At 35.5% G+C, this 24,831-nt stretch overlaps 1 protein-coding gene across 11 annotated transcripts in view; it reads left to right on the top strand.

The window, feature by feature from the left end:
* Positions 1–18,141: 18,141 nt before the first annotated feature.
* Positions 18,142–24,831, top strand: part of LOC143233767 (putative phosphorylase b kinase regulatory subunit alpha) — a 62,100-nt gene continuing 55,410 nt past the window's right edge. For 6 of the 11 annotated variants that reach the window (XM_076470400.1, XM_076470404.1, XM_076470405.1 and 3 more), the window contains exons 1-2: positions 18,171–18,568; positions 19,981–20,139. In XM_076470400.1, coding sequence (XP_076326515.1) covers positions 18,491–18,568; positions 19,981–20,139 — 237 coding nt within the window. In that variant the 5' untranslated portion in view covers positions 18,171–18,490. Of the gene's footprint in view, positions 18,569–19,980; positions 20,140–24,831 lie in introns of all 11 variants that reach the window. The other 5 variants (XM_076470402.1, XM_076470408.1, XM_076470401.1 and 2 more) reach the window with 2 other exon arrangements.

Genomic DNA, 24,831 nt, shown 5'->3' on the forward strand with positions numbered 1-24,831 from the left:
CCAGAATCAGGGTGAATAACCCATTAGCAGCAAAATTGCATGCAAATGGTTTTAGAGAGAGAGAATTCAAAGCCATTTGCTGTGGTCCACTTCAGTATATGATTGATGGCAATCTGTAGCTACTGCTCAATATACTTCATGTTCAACAAATGACAAGAGGTGTGAAAGTCCTCAACATAGAGCCCGTTTGCAATAGTAAGAGGGAGTTGTTCAGCTATGGCATTAATCTTTATACTGAAAAGTGTGACACTCAGAATACAGCCCTGAGGGACTCCAAGTTCCTATAGCAAAAAAAGGAAAGTGTTGAATCCACAAGAACTTGGAATCTCCTGTTCATTGAAAATTTTTTAATAAAAATGGGCAAATAGTCATGTAACCCATACATATGGAAGTCTCGCCAAATACCATACCTCCATGTTGTATCATAAGCCTTCTCAATGTTAAAGAATATTGATACATGATGTTGTCGTTTCAGAAAGGCTTCTCCAATTGAAGTTTCAACTTGAATCAGCTGGTCCATGGTGAAGTGCCATCATCAGAATCCACACTGGGTGGACAAGAGGAGGTTGTTTGATTCGAGGAGCCAAACAAGATGAGCATTAACCATCTTCTCTAAGGTCTTACAGAGACAGCTCTTCAAAGCAGCTGGATGGTAGTTTGAAGGAATCTTGGGATCCTTACCAGGCTTAGAGAAAGGTAGGACAACAGCCAGGCACCAGGAAAAACATTCTCCTGCCAGATACAGTAAAAAACATTCAGAAGAATAGCAAGAGGAGGAGATAAATGGCACAGCATTTCATAGTGTACATCATCAGGTACGACCGATAAAGGGCCAATTTGAGTTTCATCAGTGTAAATGGACGATAAAAGTCAGAGACAATCAGCTCGAAATGAAAGAGGTGATCCCTCTGCCCTAGTCTTGATGGATAAGAAGGTGGATGAAGATGCTATATACCCAGCAAAAGCTTTCACCTAGAGTATCAGTGATGCTCCAGGTATCAGCTACTTCCTGGCCATCAGAAAGCAAGATTAAGAGGGAGACAGAATTTTAGTTCCCAATGACTTTTTGAATCTTGTCCCATATGACTTTGGAACTGGTGGTAGAAAATAAACTGGTTGTGAACTTAATCCAAGATTCCTTCTGGCATTGACGTCTTACCAGTCGAGCATGTGCACAAGCCTGCTGGAAAGTGATTCAGTGCATGAGTGTGGGATTCTGACAAAAAGTATTCTCAGGCTCATTTTTGAGCCTTCCACCATGAAAAAGGATATGTCAAAGTTTTAGGAATACATTCAGCAGCTGCTTGTATAATACAGCCAGTTACTGCTGTCACACAGTTATCTATTGATGGCTGACAGACAATGGCAGAATCAAGTTCTGTGAGAACAGTGAAAGAGGGCCAGTTTGCTTGATCCAGTTTTCACTGGGGCATGTTGGTTGAGTGGTATTGACCACGGCCAGTCTCTCTCAAAATTATAGGAAAATGATCATTGCCTTATGCATTATTGTCAATCCTTCATGAAAAATGGTAGAAGAGCGAAGGGGGCAAACTCAGAAATCAATAGCAGTAAAGGACTGACTAGGTACATGAAAATAAGTAGAAGAACCAGTGTTGAAAAGAGAAAGGTTGTGATCAGACAGCATACGCTCAACGAAGCAACTACTCCTATCAATATCAGCACTTACCCACAGGAGATGATGTCCATAAAAGTCCCCCAGGATTAAAAAGGGAGACAACAACTGTTCAATGAGAGCATCAAGTCTCTCCAGGTGACAGGTAGAGAGAACAAACATTGATGGTACGACCCAAGGAAAAACCGATGGCTGCAGCTTCCAAGGGTTATCGAGTGGCAAAGACAGGGTGGGCACATGCTAATCAACTAATAGTGCCATCCCTCCATGCACTCATCCATGACAGCTGTTGGAAAAGGATTCCAATAACTAAAGACTTGAATGAATGATTGTTTTGCATCTTGGGGTGGGAGAAGATGTATCCTAGGAAATGCCTGTACCTGGAACCAAAGGATGTGAATCTTGGGGTGTGATGGAATGTATGTAAGGGACAGAGATAGGTGTTGAAGTTGATTCATCAACTTTTTTAAGTATAGAGGTCAAAAGACTTTTCATTTGGTTGGAGAACAATTCCTTAGGAGGCACAGAGAGATCTACCTGCACTCCCACTGTAGTAGTGGAACGAAGTGCAACAGCATACATCCAAGATGAAATGGAGACAGCAACTTTTGAGCCTCAGGGTAAGAAATGTTATGAATCATTTTCAAATGCTGCATCTCTTTTTCTTCTAACCAGTTAGGGCAAGAATGAAAGTAGGATGGATGAGAGCAATTGCAATTGACACAATGATGATCCGTTTCACACAGGTATTGTGGTCCTTTCCACTGCAATGAGCACGGATCAAGGAACCACAAGAATATGTCTTCGGGTGACCGAATCACTGACACCAGAAACATATGAGAGGGTTTGGAATGTATGGCCATACCCTGCAATTAAGATCACCTGCCTTGATGGTGGCAGATGGATGTGGTGATGTAAATGTGAAAATGAGGACATTGGTCGGCACCATAATTCCATCTATGTAAGTGAATATATGCCTCACTGAAGAAACTCCTTGGGTGGAGAAACCAGTAAGAACCTCTGACTCTGGGATGTTCTTCAAATCCCTCTCAACAATAACTCTCCATGATGAATTCAAAGTAGCATGTGGTGTAACCTCATTAGGTATATCCCCAATTGCCTTTGAATGCAAGAGGAGTTCACCGTGTTGAGATGTGGATGTTTCCACCAATATGTCACCAGATCAAAGCTTCTTTACTGACTTCGGAGAGCCAGCAAGTCCCTCTAGTCCCTTCTGAATGAAAAAGGGAGACATTTGCCCTAAAGGTTTGTCTGAAAGTGAATGCAATATAAGAAAATGAGGTACAACAGGTGTTATAGATGGTGAGGATTGCTGCTCAGTATCTTCAAACGTGGAAGTTTACCTATAGACTTTTTTCACTATTTTATTAAGATTTTTAATTGGAGTATCCATAATAAAGAAAGGGAAATTTTGGTGCCCACTGACCCTGCCAACCATGGAGTCCGAAAAGACTCATACAATGTCAAACAAGGACACTGCAGCAACGCCAGGGTTTCTTGAGCACTATACGCAAACACCAGCATCAGATACAATATCCACAACACCTGTTGAGAACATTCAACACCGGTACTTGGTTGATCCTAGCCTGAGTGGACCAGCCAATTGACACAAGAGGGCCACCCCAAGGATGCCCATCTACAGGAATTCAAGGCCAGTGGTGTGTTAGGGTTGGACCAGGATCCTCTCCTCCCCATCACAGGTTACCACACAAGGCAAACACGTGGGTGGATGTTTAGATCTCAGAGGAGGTAAACTGAAAGAACAGAACCTTCCCTGAAAGGTCCCCTCATCATGTATATGGGGCATGAAGGATAAGTTAACTGTCTGGATAGAAGAGTGTCTGGACGGAAGAAGCAGAAGGTTGTTATAAATGGAGTCGAGTCAAACTAGATTAACATTGCAAGTGGGTACCTTAGGGCTCAGTCTCGGGACCTTTGCTTTTTTTATTTACATCAATTACACAAATGAATGAATGATCAATAAATTATTTAAATTAAGGTCTTGGGTGTTGTTAGCTGTGAAGAGGATGCTGCTGAATTACAAAAGGATTTAGATCATTCATTGAGTTAAGCAAATAAATGGTAGATGGGTTTTAATTATAATGAACGCTAGATAATATGTATGAATTATACTTTGAATTATAAACAATTTGGATTGAAATAACTTTGGGGACAAGATTGTACTATGAAAGATAATCTAATTGAGGTCATAATTGAGGTGTAGTACCACGATCCAAAAATTAGTAAAGATTACAGTCAACTCATGGACTCGATGCCAAAGCGGATTAATGATTTTCTGAAAAATAAAGGAGGTCATATCATGTATTAATTTGCGAGTAATTTTTGGATTCTCAGAAATAAAATGCAAAAAATTGAAAAAATTGTAATTTTCCATCTTGTTTCGATTAACTTGCACAAGGGTGTAGATACCACCTAAAATCCTATTTGCTCTACTGCTAGCAACAGCACACTGTACAGTCTTTCTTTACAAATTGCCCAAAGATGTTCAATAGGATTTAAGTCTGGAGAGTTTCCAGGCCAGTCCAGTGCAAATTACATATTTGCACTGTAGTCATAAAATACTTCATAAGTTTTGATGTGTGGCACAGAAATCCATCTGGAAATCTCTTTTTCAATTCTGGAATGACTCTTCTCTGCAAAACTTCGATGTACTGTGGTCCTCGCATCATACCTTCTACGATATGTAAGCCTCCAATGCCACAGTAGCTGAAAAAGCCCCAAAACATCTTCTTCAAGGGATGTTTTACGAAGTGATTGATGCAACATTCTCGAAGTTTCTCACCTGGAGATCTGCAAACATGCAGACTTCTTTGACCCTGTACAAAGAAATGAGTCTCGTCACTGAATAAAACCTTCCTCCATTGTTCTTGCATCTAGTTCTTGTATTTCAGACCCCACTGATACCATTTTTTTTTTCATTGAGTTGGTAAGAAGTTTTTTTTAACTGGTCTCCTTGCCCTTTGAATGATGTAATATTCCTCAAAATTTTGTCACATATCCCAAAAATAGATCGACCGTACTGCAAAACACAGCTGATGGTGCCATCTGTGTGAAAAATGACTATTAAAGGAAATCAGCGGGTCCAGTGAGCCTACACTGGCCACCATGCTGAAAATATTGTAAAATGATCATTTGTTTCAATTAATTTGCACAAGAGTGTACAGAAATATTGAATACAAGTCTAATGAGGTAATAATTTTATTGTACAGATCACTGGTGAGACCACATTTGAAATATTGTGTTCAGTCTCAGACTCCTTACTGAATAAATGGCACTGAATTGTCAGAGAGAGTTCAGAGATGGAAGGTTTCTCATACAGGGTGTTTGGAAAGTCACTGTGCAGTTTTGTAAACATATTTTATTCAGTATATTTCAAGCCAGAACCTGATGGCTGTGTTTAGAAACAAAATAAGAAGGATCCAGGCCTGTATTTATGCCAACGGGGGTCACTTTCAACATTGTTTATAATGTCATTCATATTTACCTCCTGTATTCTATATTGAAACACGTCTGTTAATAAATATACAAGTGCACAGTGACTTTCCAAACACCCTGTATAAGGAAAAATTAAGTCTTTAAAATTGTTTTACATATGTTGTACATCACTAATTACAAACCAAGTTTCAAATAGTGACAAGACTATTTCCCACTTTCATACAACTGAAAATTACCTTCTTTGTCCACTAACATGATGTGCCTGTCTTGTTGAGGTTTAATTCCTGCTCAGTTCGGAAGAAAACAAGTTTTAACCAGAGGGAGATTTCTTATAAAAACTCAAAATGAGGGATACAACAGTGTGTGAGGGAATTTAAAAGTGTGTCTTTTCCAAGAACATAATATCCCCATGTTATACAGGAGGGGTATTTGGAATGATGTGAGATTGTCATCTGCCTTTTTTTTTTAATACTTCTTATAGCAATTCTACAAATAACTAATGATTTTTACTTTCTGTTAAAATTAATTTTTTTCCCTATGTATAGAATATAGCTTCAGGTTTATTAAAGAGATGTATATTGGTATAAAAATTTTCAGGTTGATTAGAGAGACGTGTAAATAAAATAGTTTCAGGTTGATTAGAAATGTATATTTGTATATACAGTTTCAAGTTTAGAGGTATAAATTTCTCAAAATTTGCCCAACTTCCAAATTACAAAATTTTCCAAAACTTGGTACCTGCTTATAACTTCACCTTACATGTTTGTCTTGCATGGGCAATTAGTTTGGAAAAAAAGAAGAAAGGGTCAAACAAAGCATAAGAATGACTAGTCATCCCATTGTTGGGCCACAATTTTTATAAATCCAGTAAAACTAACAATACATATTTAATACAAACATGGTGGCAAGTTAAAACACACAAAGACCAAACATATATACGTAAAAACGACTGGTATAGGATGAAAATTTTTTATGTAGAGGAGTGAACAACGTTTCGACATTCTTCGGTCATCGTCACGTTCACAAAGAAGGAAAGAAGTAACCAATCAATAGCTGATCCAATGTTTGAAGGGGGTTGTGTAATTGGGTGTAGGAATGTAGAGGGCGTGCTTAGATGTTTGATTATATATATTAATATAGGTATAAAGGTGCTCCTTTGTATTGGTTTATTTTGGGCTTGAGTTGTTGTATAAGTAAGGCTTCTTTAATTTTGCGTTTGTTTCTTTATTTAGTATTTGAGTGTTTTCTATGGTTATGTTGTGTTTATTTGACTTGCAGTGTTCGGAAAACGTGTGAAGGTGACTTTTTATGTTCTTTGAATTTGGTTTCCATTTTTCTACTTGTTTCTCCAATATAGAAGTCGTGGCAGTTATCACATTGTATTTTATAAATAATGTTAGTGTGGTGTTTGTAAGTGTTGTTTTTACACAGTATAGACCTTAGTTTTGTGCCTGGTTTTTGAATAAATTTGGTATTAACTGGAATGCCACATTTTGTTACTAGTTTTTGCCAAATGTTGTTCATTTTTCTGCTGATGTCGGGAATATATGGTATGCAGCAGTATATGGTTTTGTGATTTTTTAATTTGTGGGATACATTTACTTTTGTTAGTTGATTTTGCTTTTTGTCTAGGTGTGTGCATATAATGTTTTCTACGGTTTGTGTGGTAAGCATAGTTTTAAGGCTGTGTTTATTTGGTTTTTTAGTATGTTGAGTTTTTGTTGTGTTTCATGTGCTGAGTCCCAAGAAATGTATTGTCCAGTGTGGGTGATTTTTCCATGGATTTCCGTTTTAAATTGTGCATCGTTTCTTGTAATTTTGAGGTTAAGAAATGATATTTGATTGATTCCTTCCTGTTAGCATGTGAAGTTAATGCTGAGATGTATAGAGTTAATATGATTGAAAAAAATTGTGTGTTCTGTAGATGTGAATCCTGCAATCGTGTTGTCTACATATCTGTAACAGTATAGTGGTGGATGTAATGCTGTGTTAATTGCTTGTTTCAACTTGTGTCATAAAAATATTGGCTAGAACTGGTGATACTGGGTTGCCCATGCTTAGGCCATTTGTTTGTGTATAGTTGTGGTTGTTGAACATGAAGTTTGTCTTCATCGTGGTGAATTCTATGAAGGTTGCTAACTGGTTGCTGGGAATGTCTATTGATGGGTTAGGGTCTCAGATACAGAGTTCTAAAGCTATCTTGAAGGCTTCAGCAGTTGGGAGTTCTGTAAAGAGGGATATAACATCGAAACTGGCCATAAAGGCTTTATGATAAAGTTGATTAAGATTAGCCATGAAATTAAAAGAGTCTCTGATGAATGAGCTAGCTGACCAAACATGAAAACAGATTATATTTACATCTTATATCTCAAGATATTTATGGATGAAAAACATTTCAAAACCCATAGCACTAAATGAAAAATACAAAAAATACACAAATCAGCATAAACTGAAGTACAATACAGAGCAATCATTAAAAATCCTATCACAAAAATATAACTATGACACTGCAGTTTCTTTTGCATAAAAATGTCTAACCTTATAAATTAACATTCTTATGAAACTGGAATTGGAAATAGGTGTGTTGCCAAGACTGAAAACATTTGAGTACATTAGAAAACTATTGCACATTAAACCAAATCCCTATTAAAAAAAACCACAAGTAATAAGCAACAGAAAATATTAACTTTCAATAATGGCAAGCTATTAATTCAGAGCAAAACCAAATATGAACCTAGCACTGAGTACAGCTAACTAAATATACTTTTCTTAGATTCTTACACAAGATTAAAATTATTTACTTCATCAGTTTAGTATGTACCCCTTTTTTTAATGGTATTATACACCATAAACCCAATTATATTTCACATGGTCCAGTCCTGGAAAGTCTAAGTCAAAATCTAAGGTTAACAATTCACTCTCTAAAAATGAAAACATTATACTAAAAATGTTAAATATAATAAAACTAGATATTTTAGACTTTATAACTAACACCATTAATGAAAGTAATAATAAAACTAAACAACAAAATAACTCAGCAACAGGATCTCTTCTGGATTTGATTTTATTTTATTTTTGCCATTAATTTATCAAATGAATTTGTTGTCACTTTAAATTGCTATGAAAGTGTTTTATAATCACTATTATCCAATTTATAACATTTGGAATAATTCACGGAAAAAACTAAGAACTTTCAAACTGTGCAATAAGCCTCTAAAAAACAAATACAATGCAAGTTTAACTAAGTTAATATTTCAGCATAACAAGACCACCTATCAACCTAGACCAGTACAGCTTTAAAAAAACATTTTCAGGTCCACACCTTGAATAAGTATTATGTGTGAAACTCACATAATAAAAACATTTAAATATTCAGTGGCAAGCCATAAGACAAAATTCAAGTGTCAAAAATTTAAACAAAAATTTACAAGGTTTTTCAACATTTGAACAAATGCAGGAGAGAAGGGGGGAGGAACAAAAGAGGTGTACACAATTCTCATTAATGTATAGAAGTGTAACCAAACCAGTAATTAATTTATTATTTTCAACAAACACCATGGATCATCTTAACTCTTACCACTATGGGTTCAACAGGATCCATCAAACTAATTATACTAAAATTTTTTATAATGTATGCATATTTTTACACACTTTTGGAGACTATTTCTAAGATTACAAGACTTTTGTACACAAAATATAAGATTTATGTATTAAGCTTTAAGATTTCTAAAGTGATTATGTAAAAGATTTAGGAAACATCTCAACTGTTGCCTATCAAACATATAAGGTAATTTTGATTTTAAGATAAAAATACCTTTGTGCATCGAAACATTTACAATTTTCATATAAGAAATCTTTGTAACCACCAGATAATTAAACATTCTTTTATCTGTTATTTCCACTATAGTATCTGTATTGATCTGGTCAAATTGACCAATCTCATAACAACAGGGAAAAAATTAGGAAATAAATACAAATTATTTTTTCATTCTAGAATGACTACAAATTATAAAACACAAATATCTAGTCTGAATAGCTTAAATTTCACAATATTATACACATTTATATTATACTGACCTTTCAACAGTGCCCAACTTAACATCACAGAATTTACAATTACACAGTGAACATGAATTTATGTTACCATATCCAAGAATATAAAACTGGTCATTACAAAGTGACCTGTCTTGACTATGTTTTAGTGGACTAGCATTTTGTAAAACAGTCACATTTCATTTACAATGCACATATTTGTGAATAGATTTTTAAAAGTTGTCTTAAAACATAACAGTAAATAAATATAGCAAACAATGATATCTACTAGTTATGAACTTTGTATTCATTTGCAATTTGTCATAGATCTATGTCTTATCAAATTTCACAAGGATTTGAAAGTAATTTTTTTTAAGTTTTATACATTTGTGTTTAAATGAAAAAATCATAAATTACTGTATCAATACCATAGAGTCCAATTATAATTTATCAAGCTTAGTTTTGAGTATAAAAGAATATAAAATTGACCCCCTAAAATCTTACCACTTGGAATCTATCTAGCATGAAAAGAACTAGGCTTCGCAGTATTTTGAATTGGCTGAAAATGGCATTAGGAGGACATTCTGAGCTTTAAATTGGTTATCAACATGTCACAGATATAAGTAAATTTATGTGAGCATTTCCACAAATAGTAGACAGATGGAAACATATTTAATTCAGTAATAACATCTCAGCAAACAGAGAAGATATGAGGTTCTTATTTTCGATTCTACCTTGTCAATTATTGGAAGTTAATAATTTGTAAGAAACTACAGACTTTGTATTTGGACATCACTAACATAACTTGAACCAATGTTGCATTCAACATACCAAGTGACACAAGAAACTGATATTTGTGATTTTTTTTAATATTTATTCTTAAGCAATGAAAACACATCATACTAAAATTTGAATTATAATCTACAATTTGATTCTGAAATATTTGACATACATTCATAAAATGAAAGTAATTCAATAAATTTTAAATGTAAGTCAAAAAAACAAAAGTTACAACAACAGATTTAAGCTGATTAAAAATTAATATAAGATGGATTTAAGAAAATCTAGTCACACTCATCTTATAATGAAATAATAAACATGTGAAATTAGTATCCACAAACTATTTTATCCTTGAAAATACATTACAAAATGGGTAGCAAAATCAGGAGATACAACTTTGAGGTAAACTAGCATATATATAAACACATACACACACACATATATATGTAACTTGCAACCCATGGTGCCTATCCAAGCCTTCACCTGTCTCCCAGTTGAAAAGCTACAAACCCAAGACAATGTTCAACATTCACTTTTGAAATGATAGGAGAACAGACATGAATAACACTGACAACAACTTTATTCCACAAAAGGGTATTCTGTGGTAATCATAGGGTTGTAAACATTTCAAAATATGATATAACTTAAAAAAAATGTAAATACAGATTTACCATATATTATTGTTGAACAGCTCTTTGTATAACTGAAAATGTTCAATTATTACTTCTTGTGGTTAGCAGTACAAGTAGCTTAGAGCCAAAGAAAAAGTGTAAAAATTAACTTTTTTAAAATCTATTAAATAATTTAAATTAACAGATCAACTAACTGCTTGTCACTGAGGATAGGTACTTTCTATATACCTTTATTGATGGAAGAAAGAATATTTTAAGAATAAAGATTTTTAGTGACAACATGGATTCAGAGAACCTAATCCTATTTCTGGAGTCAACTTATGTAAGCAAAAACTTATAATAACAGTAAACAGATGGACAAACACCAAGTTTATCCTTTTACTATAGTTAAATTAGTTGTATCAGTTGTGTGTTATCCTAAAACTGGTTTGTCAATTTTTGTGTCATGGAATGATGACAGATTTTATCTTAAAATTATATTGACTCACTTATATCAGTTCTCTTTTCCATTTTTATGTTGAATGTGTTTTTCTGATTTTGTTAAATAACAAAGACTATCTCTTTGCATTATAAACAATTTATTTCATGTATACTTTAGAGAAAATATTTTTAAAGTCAGGAAAATTAACTAGTTTTTCTTCATCATTATAATAGTTCATTGTTTCAAATATTCTAATAGTGTAGAATTGTGCCTTAGTTCATTACCTACTTTTAATAATGTGAGTTTGGATAATCTGTCAAAAGGCATTTTGTAAAATGATTTAGGAAAGTTTAAACTTTTGGTAGATTGGTAGCGTGATTTTGCTAGTAGAAAATCTCATCTTACTAATCTTCTAACATTCTTTAAAGACGTTACTGTTTTTTAGATGTTTTAGTTGGAGTATCTGGATCTTCAGAAATAATACAATATTTGTAAAGTGTCACATAAAAAGTTAGATAAAAATTATATCTGAACATGTGGATAAGTTGCCTTATTGGATAGAAGAGTGACTGGATGAAAGAAGGCAAACTTGCTAAAAATGGAGTTCAGCCAAACTAGATTAATGTTTCAAGTGGAACACCTCAGAGCCTACCATTCACACATTTACTTTTTTTTTTATTCACATCAATGCCCTGGATGAAGGAATGACCATTAAGTTATTTAAATGATATTAAAGTCTGAGGTGTTGCTTACTGTGAAAATCATGTTGCATCTTGAAAGAAGACTTGTCATAATACGTTTTGACAAGGTTTAATAGAAATGCTATTCTAACCACTCAATTAATAATAATTAACATATATTATATGGGCCATCAAGCTATACCAACTAAAACTTTCAATAATTAGAAGTCAATATTCATTAATGACTAAACAACCAATGTTCCGGTAATAGAATTTCGGAGAAAAACAGAAGGAACAATAACTGAATAAGAAAAACGTCGGAATATGAGGCAGACCAGTGACTTTATTTAACTGTCCTCTATTCGGATTGATATTGACAAATCAGAGCCAGATAAAGATGTAGGAAATTGAATCTTTATCTCTAATAATTAATAGTATTAGTACTATAATTTTAAAATACTAGTACCATAGTAAGATTATGTCGGTAGAGACAGGCCTATTTCGCATTCTGCAACATAATTCTCACAGTCTAAGCCTAACTCTATTTTTTCTTAAATTCAAAAACAATAAATATTAAATGCTTAAACATCTTATATCTCTCACATTACCTTTTTAAAGTTTCAGCCAGGAAGCGCTAAATATTGTATTTTCCTCGTTATTTTCTAATAAAATATTTGTAACATAAGTTAAAATTCTTACATTAACACTAGTTACGATAATAAAGTACAGGTTATGCCAACACTGTCTGCAATACGTACCAAGAATATTACGCCTTCATTTCATTGGTCCATTACTGAAAGCAATATACCCGGGAAATATGAAGAAAAAAAAATTAATCTTTATAAATTAGTCAACTTTCAAAATATTAATAAAAGTAAATGACAAAACTGAAGCTGTTAAACAAATTAAAACTGGTATATTTTATATTCATATGTTTTTAAATTTCAAATTTCTTGTTTATCTTCATAGGATAGTGGCGGCGCCAGGATATTTTCGTTGGGGCTGAGGGGGATGAAGTAAACTGCCATCAACATGAAGTATAGATGGTAAATTATAATAATGTAAATACCAAAGTACATTTCAGAAATGTGTGCTATTTTGAACTGCGTTTTCAATGCAATTTTCATTGGAAACTCATACTCTGATTAATAATTCATTATTACAAATTAGAAATAATCTGTTTATGAAAATATGCGTATATGTAAATTCCACCCAAGGTAATACACAATAATAAAGAAAATCAAGATTAGCTTAGATTGAACATTTAAATAGTTAGTTTGTTTGTTTTTGAATTTCGCACAAAGCTACTCGAGGGCTATCTGTGCTAACCGTCCCTAATTTAGCAGTGTAAGACTAGAGGGAAGGCAGCTAGTCATCACCACCCACCGCCAACTATTGGGCTACCTTTTACCAACGAATAGTGGGATTGACCGTCACATTATAACGCTCCCACGGCTGAAAGGGCGAGCATGTTTGGCGCGACGGGAATGCGAACCCGCGACCCTCAGATTACTAGTCGCACGCCTTAACACACTTGGCCATGCCGGGCCTAACATTTAATATACCATTAAGAGTAAAGCTACAAATCAAAAGAAATATAACATAAAGATATAATTTACATAGCAGAAACAATCTGAACGTGGCGCATCATTTAAGCTGTATTCACCTGATCTGAACTTCTGAAACCGCCTTCGAAATTTTTTTCATTGAGAGACTCTGCACCATAAACACCTTGAACGTTTCGTGTAGTTTCTTCTGCACTATTGTCTTTTTTAAAACTCATAAAGCATTATATGCCTTATGTGCTCCTCAGACAATCCATTTCTACCGGGGATTATTTTATTAATGATCTGAAAAAGTGGAGTTGGGTTAGTTTCTTTTACTTGTCTGAACATTTTTATTCACGTTCTGCTACATATTTTAGTCATTAAAGCATTCTACAAAGACTAAAATGAGTATGCGCTTTCTGTATTAAATTTTCGGACATTACTTATGGGATGACCTGATATTATGTCTATTGATTACTTGATCGCATTAGTTCTGAATGTAAAATGTTAAACCGCATCTGGAGATTGTCATGGAGATTTGTTTGAAAATATAGTGAGCATGTATAGTTTCTATGTTATTAAATCCTCTGTATATAATGCGTAACAATGAGCAAATATATGCCTTGGCTATGACACAACCGTCACTGAGGCGTATAAAATGTTACCAGTAGAAAAGTAACCTTTTCAAATAAAACATATAATCGCTTTAAATAAATCTTCTTATATTTCAAGGTAATTATTCTACGAATGTGTGTAATGAAATATAATGTTATGTGTACTTTTTTTATTTTACTCTTTCACTATATGTATAATACAGTGGTTGACTCCCTCAAGTCACTGATTGTATAATATACAAAGGATTGAGTGTTGTTATAGTCATCTTTATTGATTGGTAATACCTCTTTCATTACGTACTTAAGTTTCTTAAAAGAACAACAGATATTTATACTAAAGCTAACTTCAATGGGTAAGTCCTCCGCTGATACAACACTAAAATTAGGGGTTCAATTCCCCTCGGTGGACCCAGCAGATTGCCCAATGTGGCTTTGCCATATGAAAATACACACTAAGTGGGAAATGGTAACATCCTTTACACTTAAATTATTGTGTTTTTAGCTTATATAGAATAAATAAATCAACTTTACAATATTATTAGACTTTTACGGTACCTTAATTTGTATCGTATAAAAAATATTGGTACAATATACCAAGTTGTTTTTATTGTACGCTGATAAGAGAAGAAAAAGAATTACGCACGAGCCGTTTTGAGCGGATTTTCTCTTTCTTGTAAGTCTGACATTTGTCCTTTTTCTTGTGCATCTTTATATGTGTACAGCCTTTCTTCAATGGTAAAGATTTAGAATGTTGTTCGAACTGAATCTTTACTGTTTAAGGTGCTTTTTTGCTTGATTTCATATTATGGTTTTGTGCAATTTCTTACGATCTCTATTATGACCACTACCGTACATTCATGATAATAGGCAATGTTTGATTATTGAAAATCTAAAGAAAAGTAGTAACTTCATTTTATTTTTTAGGCCTATTTATCGTGTCCATGCTGTTCTTGATTTTATGATATGGTTTAACGCAGAGGTGAAATTTGAAAGAAAAAAAGTTCAGGTACTCAGCTGGATGAAGTGATCCAATTTGTTTTTTTTTAAATAAACAAAAATTTACATATAAACTTAAAAAACGACAAAGCAGATCAAATAAGTCACCACCTTAAAAAGTGAACTTCAGACCTCAGTACCAGCATAATTTCACCGCTAGTTTAATGAAACTTGTGGTCTTCGCAAATACATTTGTGCTAAACAAAGAGTAATGAAAATATCATGGTAATGCTGTTTTTACTCTAACAACAAACTTATTTTAAAAAGTTAAATATACATTACTAATGAGCAATATTATTTTGTCTTATTATCCCCCCATCCCACACACCGATATGTCTGCAGACTTTAAACGTTTTAAAAACACCTCGAAGAGGCAACTGTCCAAAGTAAGGCTCGTGCACATACTTTGTTTTGATTTTGTCTAAATAACAATTATTTTTATTGTGTCCAGTGTATTAATTCTTCATTGAGGCACTAAAATTTAGTATTGTTTTCTACTACTATATCTTGACCAAATTTTCTCCTTGGTGGACTTTTCTGATATAGCTTTAAAATTAATTCAGCTCACTTGAATATGCCACATGAACTATTTTATGTATCTTTTTGTCTAATAGAATGTAATAAAAATTGTTCTTCAGTCATCAAACTTTGTCTACTGTCTCTCTGTCGTGTACTTTATATGATATTAGTTTATTTATTTTGATTCAGAAAATTTGCTCTAAATAATTTGTATTGCAGTTTTTTATTATGTATTTCACTCCATTATATCAGTTCACCAATGGGACATCTGTAAGTTCACTAACTTACAATTTTAAGCTGTCTGTAAGCTGGAGCTGATCAATGCTGTGAGTCGCAAGGCGAATTTGTCAATCGTTCAAAGAAACCTTGTCCACTTGTTGAATTCAGAAATATTTTCTTAGTTCAGTTTTCTATTTGGAGGTCGAGAAGTGTTGTTCTATTTGCAGATTAACGTGTTTACTTCAAATCAAATAAACCCTGAAAAAAAGAAAGCTATGGATTTAATCGCAGTTACAAGCCAGTAGAAATGACTGTCTTTTTGTTTAAGCAAATACGTACTCTCCATTTTCTTCTTTTATTCGTAAAAAAAAGATTGTGTTCATTTTGTTAAACTTGTCCAGTATCATTATTTCACTCACACACACACTAAGAAAACCCAATGTAATTAACAAACACAAATTAATTCGTTGTGACGAGAAACTCGAAGTAAAAATGTTTCTCAGGACGGCTGGTATGGGTATTAACATTTTAATAAACCTGAAGTTAACCAGAAGATGATCTAAGAGCGTCGAAACATTGTTCTATACATTATTTTAATTGAAGTGTTATACCCATACCAGCCATTCTAATATACAAACGAATCGGCTGTTGTTAGTCGATCTAACGGTCTGATATTTTGCGAGAAATCAGTTTTCACTAGAAAATGGAAAAAAAGGTTCATTAGAATAATAAAAATATCAAATATTATCATATTTTCAAAATCTATCCAAGGAATACAGATATATTAAGAAATCCACGTCATTAAGGAAAATGTGATAACTTTAAGCAAATATTAAATGAAAATTTGCTTCAGTTAATATGCTGCTAATCTCGATCTGTATTTGATTTGTCAAACAACGTTTTTCGGCATTTTGATCTACATATGTGATACAGACTTCATGAATATTTAAATCATTTTATATACTCGTTTGTCTCATATTCTTTCCTGCCAGAGATCATGCACAATAACGACGAAACACCAGAGATTTGACCATACGATGACAAAAGCTTCTCGAAACTTTGTGCATTTGTTTGATACTTGTGAAAAGTTTCTTTCATTTTCTATTTAAGCACTATTTTCTTAAAGTGAGGTCCTTGTCGTGGAAAAAAAAGAAGATAACCATACATTTTGGACCAAACTGGAAAAACTAAATAAACACCTGTATGCAGCATATCTATTGGTTTAAGAGTCACTGTCTCAGTTTTATTCTCCTATATTACACATTCGAACCAATATATTTGTTTGTTTGTTTTAGAATTTCGCACAAAGCTACTCGAGGGCTATCTGTGCTAGCCATCCCTAATTTAGCAGTGTAAGACTAGAGTGAAGGCAGATAGTCATCACCACCCACCGCCAACTCTTGGACTACTCTTTTACGAACGAATAGTGCGATTGACCGTCACATTATATACCCCCACGGCTGGGAGGGCGAGCATGTTCAGCGAGACGCGGGCGCGAACCCGCGACCCTCGGATTACGAGTCGCACGCCTTACGCGCTTGGCCATGCCAGACCTACGCGACCAATATAACCATACTTTAAGTATCTTTGCGTTAAACTCGAGGAAACATGATGTAATTTCTAGATGCTGTCTACTCAGCCAGTTAAATACATTGTGCAAAATAGGTTAGCGACAGCAATATGTAAAGTTTCGACAACATTCCCTCTGGCAGAGCATTTATTATCTTCTAGAAAACAGAAGTAACAAGGACGAAAACAGTGGTTTATTGAACAAAGTATTTATCGTAGGCTGAATTAAACTCCTGATTTTAACGTTGTAACTCCGTAGACTTACCGCTATTCTATTGGACGACTTACGCGTTTTAATTTGATTAATTATTCAATTTCTTTTGACAAAAATGAGTTTCCTGCAATAGGAACACACAAAACCCTTCTTGAACCAAGTGTTTTAAGACCAACTTTGACTACGCCCTCGAACAACTATGTTCTTCAGCAGGATTAGTTAGGTTAGGAATCCAAGTAACTCTGACGTGTTTCAAGGGTGCTCTAAAAAACTTGGACGTTAGTTTGTTTGTTTGTTTTTGAATTTCGCACAAAGCTACTCGAGGGCTATCTGTGCTAGCCGTCCCTAATTTAGCAGTGTAAGATTAGAGGGAAGGCAGCTAGTCATCACCACCCACCGCCAACTCTTGGGCTACTCTTCTACCAACGAATAGTGCGATTGACCGTCACATTATAACGTCCCCACGGCTGGGAGGGCGAGCATGTTTGGCGCGACTCGGACGCGAACCCGCGACCCTCGGATTACGAAGCGCACGCCTTAACGCGCTAGGCCATGCCACGCCTGGACGTTAGTGACTTAGTAGTTGTAACATTTCTAGCTGAAGAGTAATTCACGAAGTTTAACAACTTGCAACTAAGCACTTTTATATAAACACAGTTACGCAACTCTACGTTCATATACAATCGGACTTTGTAGAAAGAATATACTTAAAGAAAACACGAAATCGGATACAACTTGAATTAAAAACATTTGTGTTTAAAAAATAACGAAAATATTCGCTTCGAATTTTACAACGTAACTACTCAAATGACTTTAAGAACATAACTTAACAAGTTTAAGATGTCGCGTTATGTCAAGGACGTCCTAAAAGCAAAACGTTTCTCGGATAAATTTTCGTTTGTGGAAAATGGTAGTTAACATTTCATAGTAGTGTGTACAATTGTGATTAATTTGACGAAAACAACTTGTATATAAAAGTAAACGATATTATGTTTGAACGAGATTTTGGTAAATTATTAATTTAACCTCAAAAAAGGTAGTGTAATTACAATTACTGTATTTCTGTTCGCGTGATAGGTTGTTTTTGCAAGAAGTTCAGAGTTCATCTAGCACTTGCATCATTATAAAAAAAAAGTGGGTTCTTCGTATTTATTATCATGAGGAGCAGAAGTAATTCGGGTGCTAGGCTCGATTATTATCAACGAATAGTTTATAGAACAATTCTTGATCTTCAGGTGGGTAGAATGAGCATTTAAGAAATTAGACTGTATTCAGAGTAAAAAATAATCCAGCGTGAACATTGACACTTTGATTAAAGTAAGTAATACTTGTTGAAAATAGAAGACGTATTACCTGGTTTCAGTCTATAATCATTATGTAATTAATTTGGGTAATAATTTATCAACTTGATTGTTTTTTAATAATAAAAAAGTAGTAAACAGACCAAGATGTTGATGAATTTTTAAGAGTATCATCTGTTAAAGAAGGAAAACATTAAAATACAGATTTTTTCTTTTAATAAGTTTTGCTAACTACTTCTATCAAAAAAACAACAAATTACACAATAAATATTAACACAAGTAACATTATTTGACAGTTATTATTTTTCAGTTAAAAATACTCCTATGGCTTGATGTGAAGTCTGAAGTATTTTTTTGCTTAAAATTGGGATTGAACACCAGTGGTGTGCATATAACAGATACCCAGTGTCTAGCTTCATGTGTAACAAAATGTAAATAAATAAATTATGTAAGAGAAATGATCTTATAAGAAGTTTGGGTCTAGGTAACTTAACAAAATGCAAGTTATTGCTTACTATTATAGTCAAGAAGTCGGTAAGTTTTGTACAATGTAGCTTTATAAAGTGTGGAATACTTTAAATGCCTGAATTTATTCAACTTTAAGGTTTTAGAGTGATGTAACACTTTAGGATCTGTATTCGATTTTAATAAATTATATTTTTTGCTGATTTTTGGATACTTTATTACTGGAAAGAAAATATCTTAATGGTAACATTTTGAGGTTAATGCAACTTCTTTTCCAAAATTTTCAATTTAATTTTATATTTTTAACACTTTTTATGCATCATGTAACCAGAATTCACAAATTACTCAGTGACTCCTCATTGCTATCAGAAATTCTAACAATATCTTGGGGATTAAAACGTAACTTAAACTCATTTGTTGTCAGAACTAAATGTTTTTCTAAATAAGCATGAATGAGGTTGAAGATTTTAAAACCAGCAAACAGTTTATGTGACATCATTATTTAAAGTAGGTGTATATTTGAATTTTTACATTTATCTTGTTTCTGAAAAATCAGTTTGTCAGATACTTCAAGAGGGAAAGGAAAAACAAAGTACGTATGAATTGTTGAAATAATTGAATGTGATAAGATATAAATTATTGTCATATATATGGCCACGTACCAGACAGCAGGTTGAAAGGTCCAAGGCTAGAAATACAACATGGTGCTAAAGATACCTTCACTTCCAGCTGTGGGAGTGCTGTAACCAAAACAGTTAATTCTGATTTGTTGAAGTGTAGTTTAGGTCACTATTTCTAAATTAAGGTCACTACACCAGGGGTCTGTGGCCTAGCTGTTTATATATGTATATATATAGTTTAATAAGTTGTTTTTACCCCAGGATCCTGTGACAGGACTATTGCCCAGTGGAGTACATACTGACCATGCCTGGGTTCGAGATAATGTGTATTCCATCATGGCAGTCTGGGCCTTGGCTCAGGCTTACAGGAAAAGTGCTGATTTGGATGAGGATAGAGCTAAAACCTATGAGCTAGAACAGGTTAGAAACAGTTCCATATGAGAAATAAATACTTGGAATTGATTGTATGTCTATATTTTGAAAACGTAGTGAAAGAAAACAAGCATTTTACTAGAATTTTCTTTAATTATAAGGAGTCAAAATTAACAACTATATATTCAGTACAATAGCCAAGAAGATTGTGTGATACTAAACCTTAAACTTTTTATGCTCACAGAATACCAGGAAAATAATGTTAACTCTGTAGCCCTTTGGTATGGATTCCTTTATGTGGTGAGGGGACCTCCCAGGGAAGGTTCTGTTCTTTCAGTTTACCTCTTCTGGGACCTAAACATCCATCTACGTGTTTGCCGTGTGTGGTAACCCGTGATGGGGAGAAGAGGATCCTGGTGGTTGAGGGGTCCAACCTTAACACACCACTGGCCTTGAATTCCTGTAGATGGGCAGCCTTGGGGTGGCCCTCTTGTGTCAATTGGCTGGTCCACTCAGGCTAGGATCAACCAAGTACCAGTGTTGAATGTTCTCAACAGGTGTTGTGGATATTGTATCTGATGCTGGTGTTTGGGTATAGTGCTCAAGAAACCCTGGCGTTGCTGCAGTGTCCTTGTTTGACATTGTAGTGCGTCCCTTCGGACTCCATGGTTGGCAGGGTCAGTGGGCACCAAAATTTCCCTTTCTTTGTTATGGATACTCCAATTAAAAATCTTAATAAAATAGTGAAAAAAAAAGTCTATAGGTAAACTACCACATTTGAAGATACTGAGCAGCAATCCTCACCATCTGTAACAACTGTTGTACCTCATTTTCTTATATTGCATTCACTTTCAGACAAACCTTTAGGGCAAATGTCTCCCTTTTTCATTCAGAAGGGACTAGAGGGACTTGCTGGCTCTCCAAAGTCAGTAAAGAAGCTTTGATCTGGTGACATATTGGTGGAAACATCCACATCTCAACACGGTGAACTCCTCTTGCATTCAAAGGCAATTGGGGATATACCTATTGAAGTTACACCACATGCTACTTTGAATTCATCATGGAGAGTTATTGTTGAGAGGGATTTGAAGAACATCCCAGAGTCGAAGGTTCTCGCTGGTTTCTCCACCCAAGGAGTTTCTTCAGTGAGGCATATATTCACTTACATAGATGGAATTATGGTGCCGACCAATGTCCTCATTTTCACATTTACATCACCACATTCATCTGCCACCATCAAGGCAGGTCATCTTAATTGTAAGGTATGGCCATACATTCCAAACCCTCTCATATGTTTCTGGTGTCAGTGATTCGGTCACCCAAAGACATATTCTCGTGGTTCCTTGATCCATGCTCATTGCAGTGGCAAGGACCACAATGTCTGTGAGTGTGAAACAGACCATCATTGCATCAATTGCAATTGCTCTCATCCATCCTACTTTTGTTCTTGCCCTAACTGGTTAGAAGAACAAGAGATGCAGCATTTGAAAATGATTCATAACATTTCTTACCCTAAGGCTCCAAAGTTGCTGTCTCCACCTCATCTTGGACGTATGCTGTTGCACTTCGTTCCACTTCTACAGTGGGAGTGCAGACAGATCTCTATGTACCTCCAAAAGAATTGTTCTCCAAACAAATGAAAAGTCCTTTGATCTCCATGGTTAAAAAAGTTGATGAATCAACTTCAACACCTATCTCTGTCCCTTACATACATTTCAACAAACCCTAAGATCCACATCCTTTGGTTCCAGGTACAGGCATTTCCTCGGATATATCTTCTTCTCTCACTCCAAGATGCAAAAAATTCATTCGTTCACATCCATAGTCTCTGGAATCCCCTTCCAACAGCAAAGACCTGCCCAATTGACCCAGGGCAGGATGCATGGAGGTTGATAGACCTCCCTTGAATAAGGACAGTAAGGAAAAAAAGATGTGGTTGTAAACAGAAGGGTTCTCCATCGAATTTGCCTACACATAAATAAAAATGGCCACTCTGATTCAATGGAACTGTCGAGGTTTACCTTCTAATCTGGATGACATCAAAACACTGATTGCTTCCTACCATCCTGAATGTCTTTCCTTACAGGAAACATTTCTGAAACCTGCCAATACAGTCACCTTTTGGCAGTTTTCTCTGTACAGAAATGACAGGCTGTGTGATGGACTAGTATGTGTAGGGGTGACACTATTGGTTGATCAGCATGTGCTCACGCTGTCTTTGTCACTCAACACACCCTTGGGGGCTGTAGCCATCCGTGTTTCCATGGGCCATACCATCACTGTTTATTCTCTCTATCTGTCACCTGGAGAGACATGTGATCAATCAAACCTTGATGCTCTCATTGAACAGTTGCCGTCTTGCTTTTTCATCCTGGGGGACTTTAATGGACATCATCTCCTCTGAGGAAGTGCTTATATTGGTAGGAGGGGTCACTCTGTAGAGTGTATGCATTCTGATCACAACCTTTCTCTTTTCAATACTGGTTTTTCCACTTATTTCCATGCACCTAGTCAGTCCTTTACTGCTGTTGATCTCTCAATTTGCTCTCCTTCATTATTCTTCCATTTTTCCTGGAAGCTTGACAACAATCCATGAGACATTGATTATTTTCCTATAATCTTGAGAGAGACTGGCTGTGGTTGATGCCACCAGACCCATGTGCCATTGTGGAAGCTGGATCAGGCAAACTGGCTCTCTTTCACTGCTCTCGCAGAACTTGATCCTGCCATTGTCTGTAAGCCATCAATAGACGACTGTGTGGCAGCAGTAACTGACTGTATTATACAAGCAGCTGCTCAATGTATACCTAAAGTCTCGACACGTTTTCCACTATATCCTCGTCCATGGTGTAATCTTGCCTGCCACATGGCACGGAAGGCTCAAAAATGGGACTGGAATACTTTACGTAGATATCCCGCATTCTTGAACCTAGTTGCTTTCCAGTGGGCCTGGGCACATGTTCAGTGGGTAAGACGTCAAAGCCAGAAGGAATCTTGGATTAAGTTCACAACTGGTATATCTTCTACCACCAGTTCCAAAGTCATATGGGACAAAATTCAAAAGGTCAGTGGGCAATACAATTCTGTACCCCTCTCGATCTTATTCTCTGATGGCCAAGAAGTAGTTGATATCCAGAGCATCACCAATTCTCTAAGTGAAAGCTTTTGCTTGGTATCTTGCACTTCTGCTTCTTCCTCCACTTTTTTAGCCATCAAGACTCGGGCAGAGCAATCACCTCTTTCCTTTCGAACTGATTGTCTCTATGACTTTAATCGTCTCTTTAAACTGGTGGAACTCAAACTGGCCCTTTGTCGATCTGGCAGTACATCATTTGGACCTGATGATGTACACTATGACATGCTGCACCATCTATCTTATGCTTCTCTTGTTATTCTTCTTATTGTTTTTAACTGGATCTGGCAGGAGAATGTTTTTTCCTGATGCCTGGTGCCAGACTAGTGTCCTACCTTACTGTAAGCCTGGGAAGGATCCCAAAATTCCTTCAAACTACTGTCCAATTGCTTTGAAGAGTTGTCTCTGTAAGACCTTAGAGAGGACAGTTAATGCTCATCTTGTTTGGTTCCTCGAAACAAACACTCTCCTTTCGTCCACCCATCGTGGGTTTCTATGACGGCTCTCCACCATGGGCCACCTGATTCAACTTGAAACGTCAATCGGAGAAGCCTTTCTCAAATGACAATATCTTGTATCAATATTCTTTGACATTGAGAAGGCTTATGATACAACATGGAGGTATGGCATTTTGCAAGACCTCCATATATGTGGGTTATGTGACCATTTGCCCATTTTTATTAACAATTTTTTAATGGACAAGAGATTCCAAGTTTCTATGGGTTTGACACTTTCCTGTTCTTTTCTACAGGAACTTGGAGTCCTTAAGGGCTGTGTTCTGAGCGTTTCACTTTTCAGTATAAAAATTATTGCCATCACTGAACAACTCCCTCTCACTGTTGCAAACATGCTCTATGTCGATGACTTTTACATTTCATGTCAGTCGTCAAACATAAGGTATGTTCAGCAGCAGCTACAGATTGCCATCAATCATTTACTGATGTGGACCACAGTAAACGGCTTTACCCTCTCTCTCTAAAACCATTTGCATGCACTTTTGCTGCCAATGGGGTATTCATCCTGATCCTGAACTTCATATTGAAGTTGTGCTGCCTGTGGTCCCCCGAGACAAAGTTCGTGGGGCTTATTTTTGACCGTAAGCTGTCCTTTATACCACACATCAAGCAGCTATGGGTCAAATGTGCAAGAGCACTAAAGATTCTCCATGTCCTCTCTTCCATCACTTGTGGAGCAGATCGACTTTCTCTTATTTGATCTAAACTCAACTCTTAAATATGCTAGACCCTATTCATCATCAAGGACTTCGGCTATGCACTGGGGCTTACCGCACTTCCTCAGTTCAGAACTTTTACATACAGTCTCATGAAACTTCTTTGCACCTCCACCATTTGCAACTGTCTTTACTATATGTTTCGAAACGTCCTTCCTTACCAAAGCATCCCACTTGGGGTTGTGTTTTCCTTCCTCGGTGGATTATACTTTTTCAGAACAGATGGTCTGCCATTGCTTCTTTTGGCCTTTGTATCCAGGTGCAGCTGGATGAATTGGATCTGTCCTTGGATAGCATTGCTGTATCCATTGGTCAGCCCATCCCACCATGGCTTCTTGCAGTCTCCAATTGTGACCTGTCTTTAAGTCATCTGAGA

Source organism: Tachypleus tridentatus, chromosome 12 (genome assembly GCF_004210375.1).
Source record: "Tachypleus tridentatus isolate NWPU-2018 chromosome 12, ASM421037v1, whole genome shotgun sequence".
NCBI lineage: Eukaryota > Metazoa > Arthropoda > Merostomata > Xiphosura > Limulidae > Tachypleus > Tachypleus tridentatus.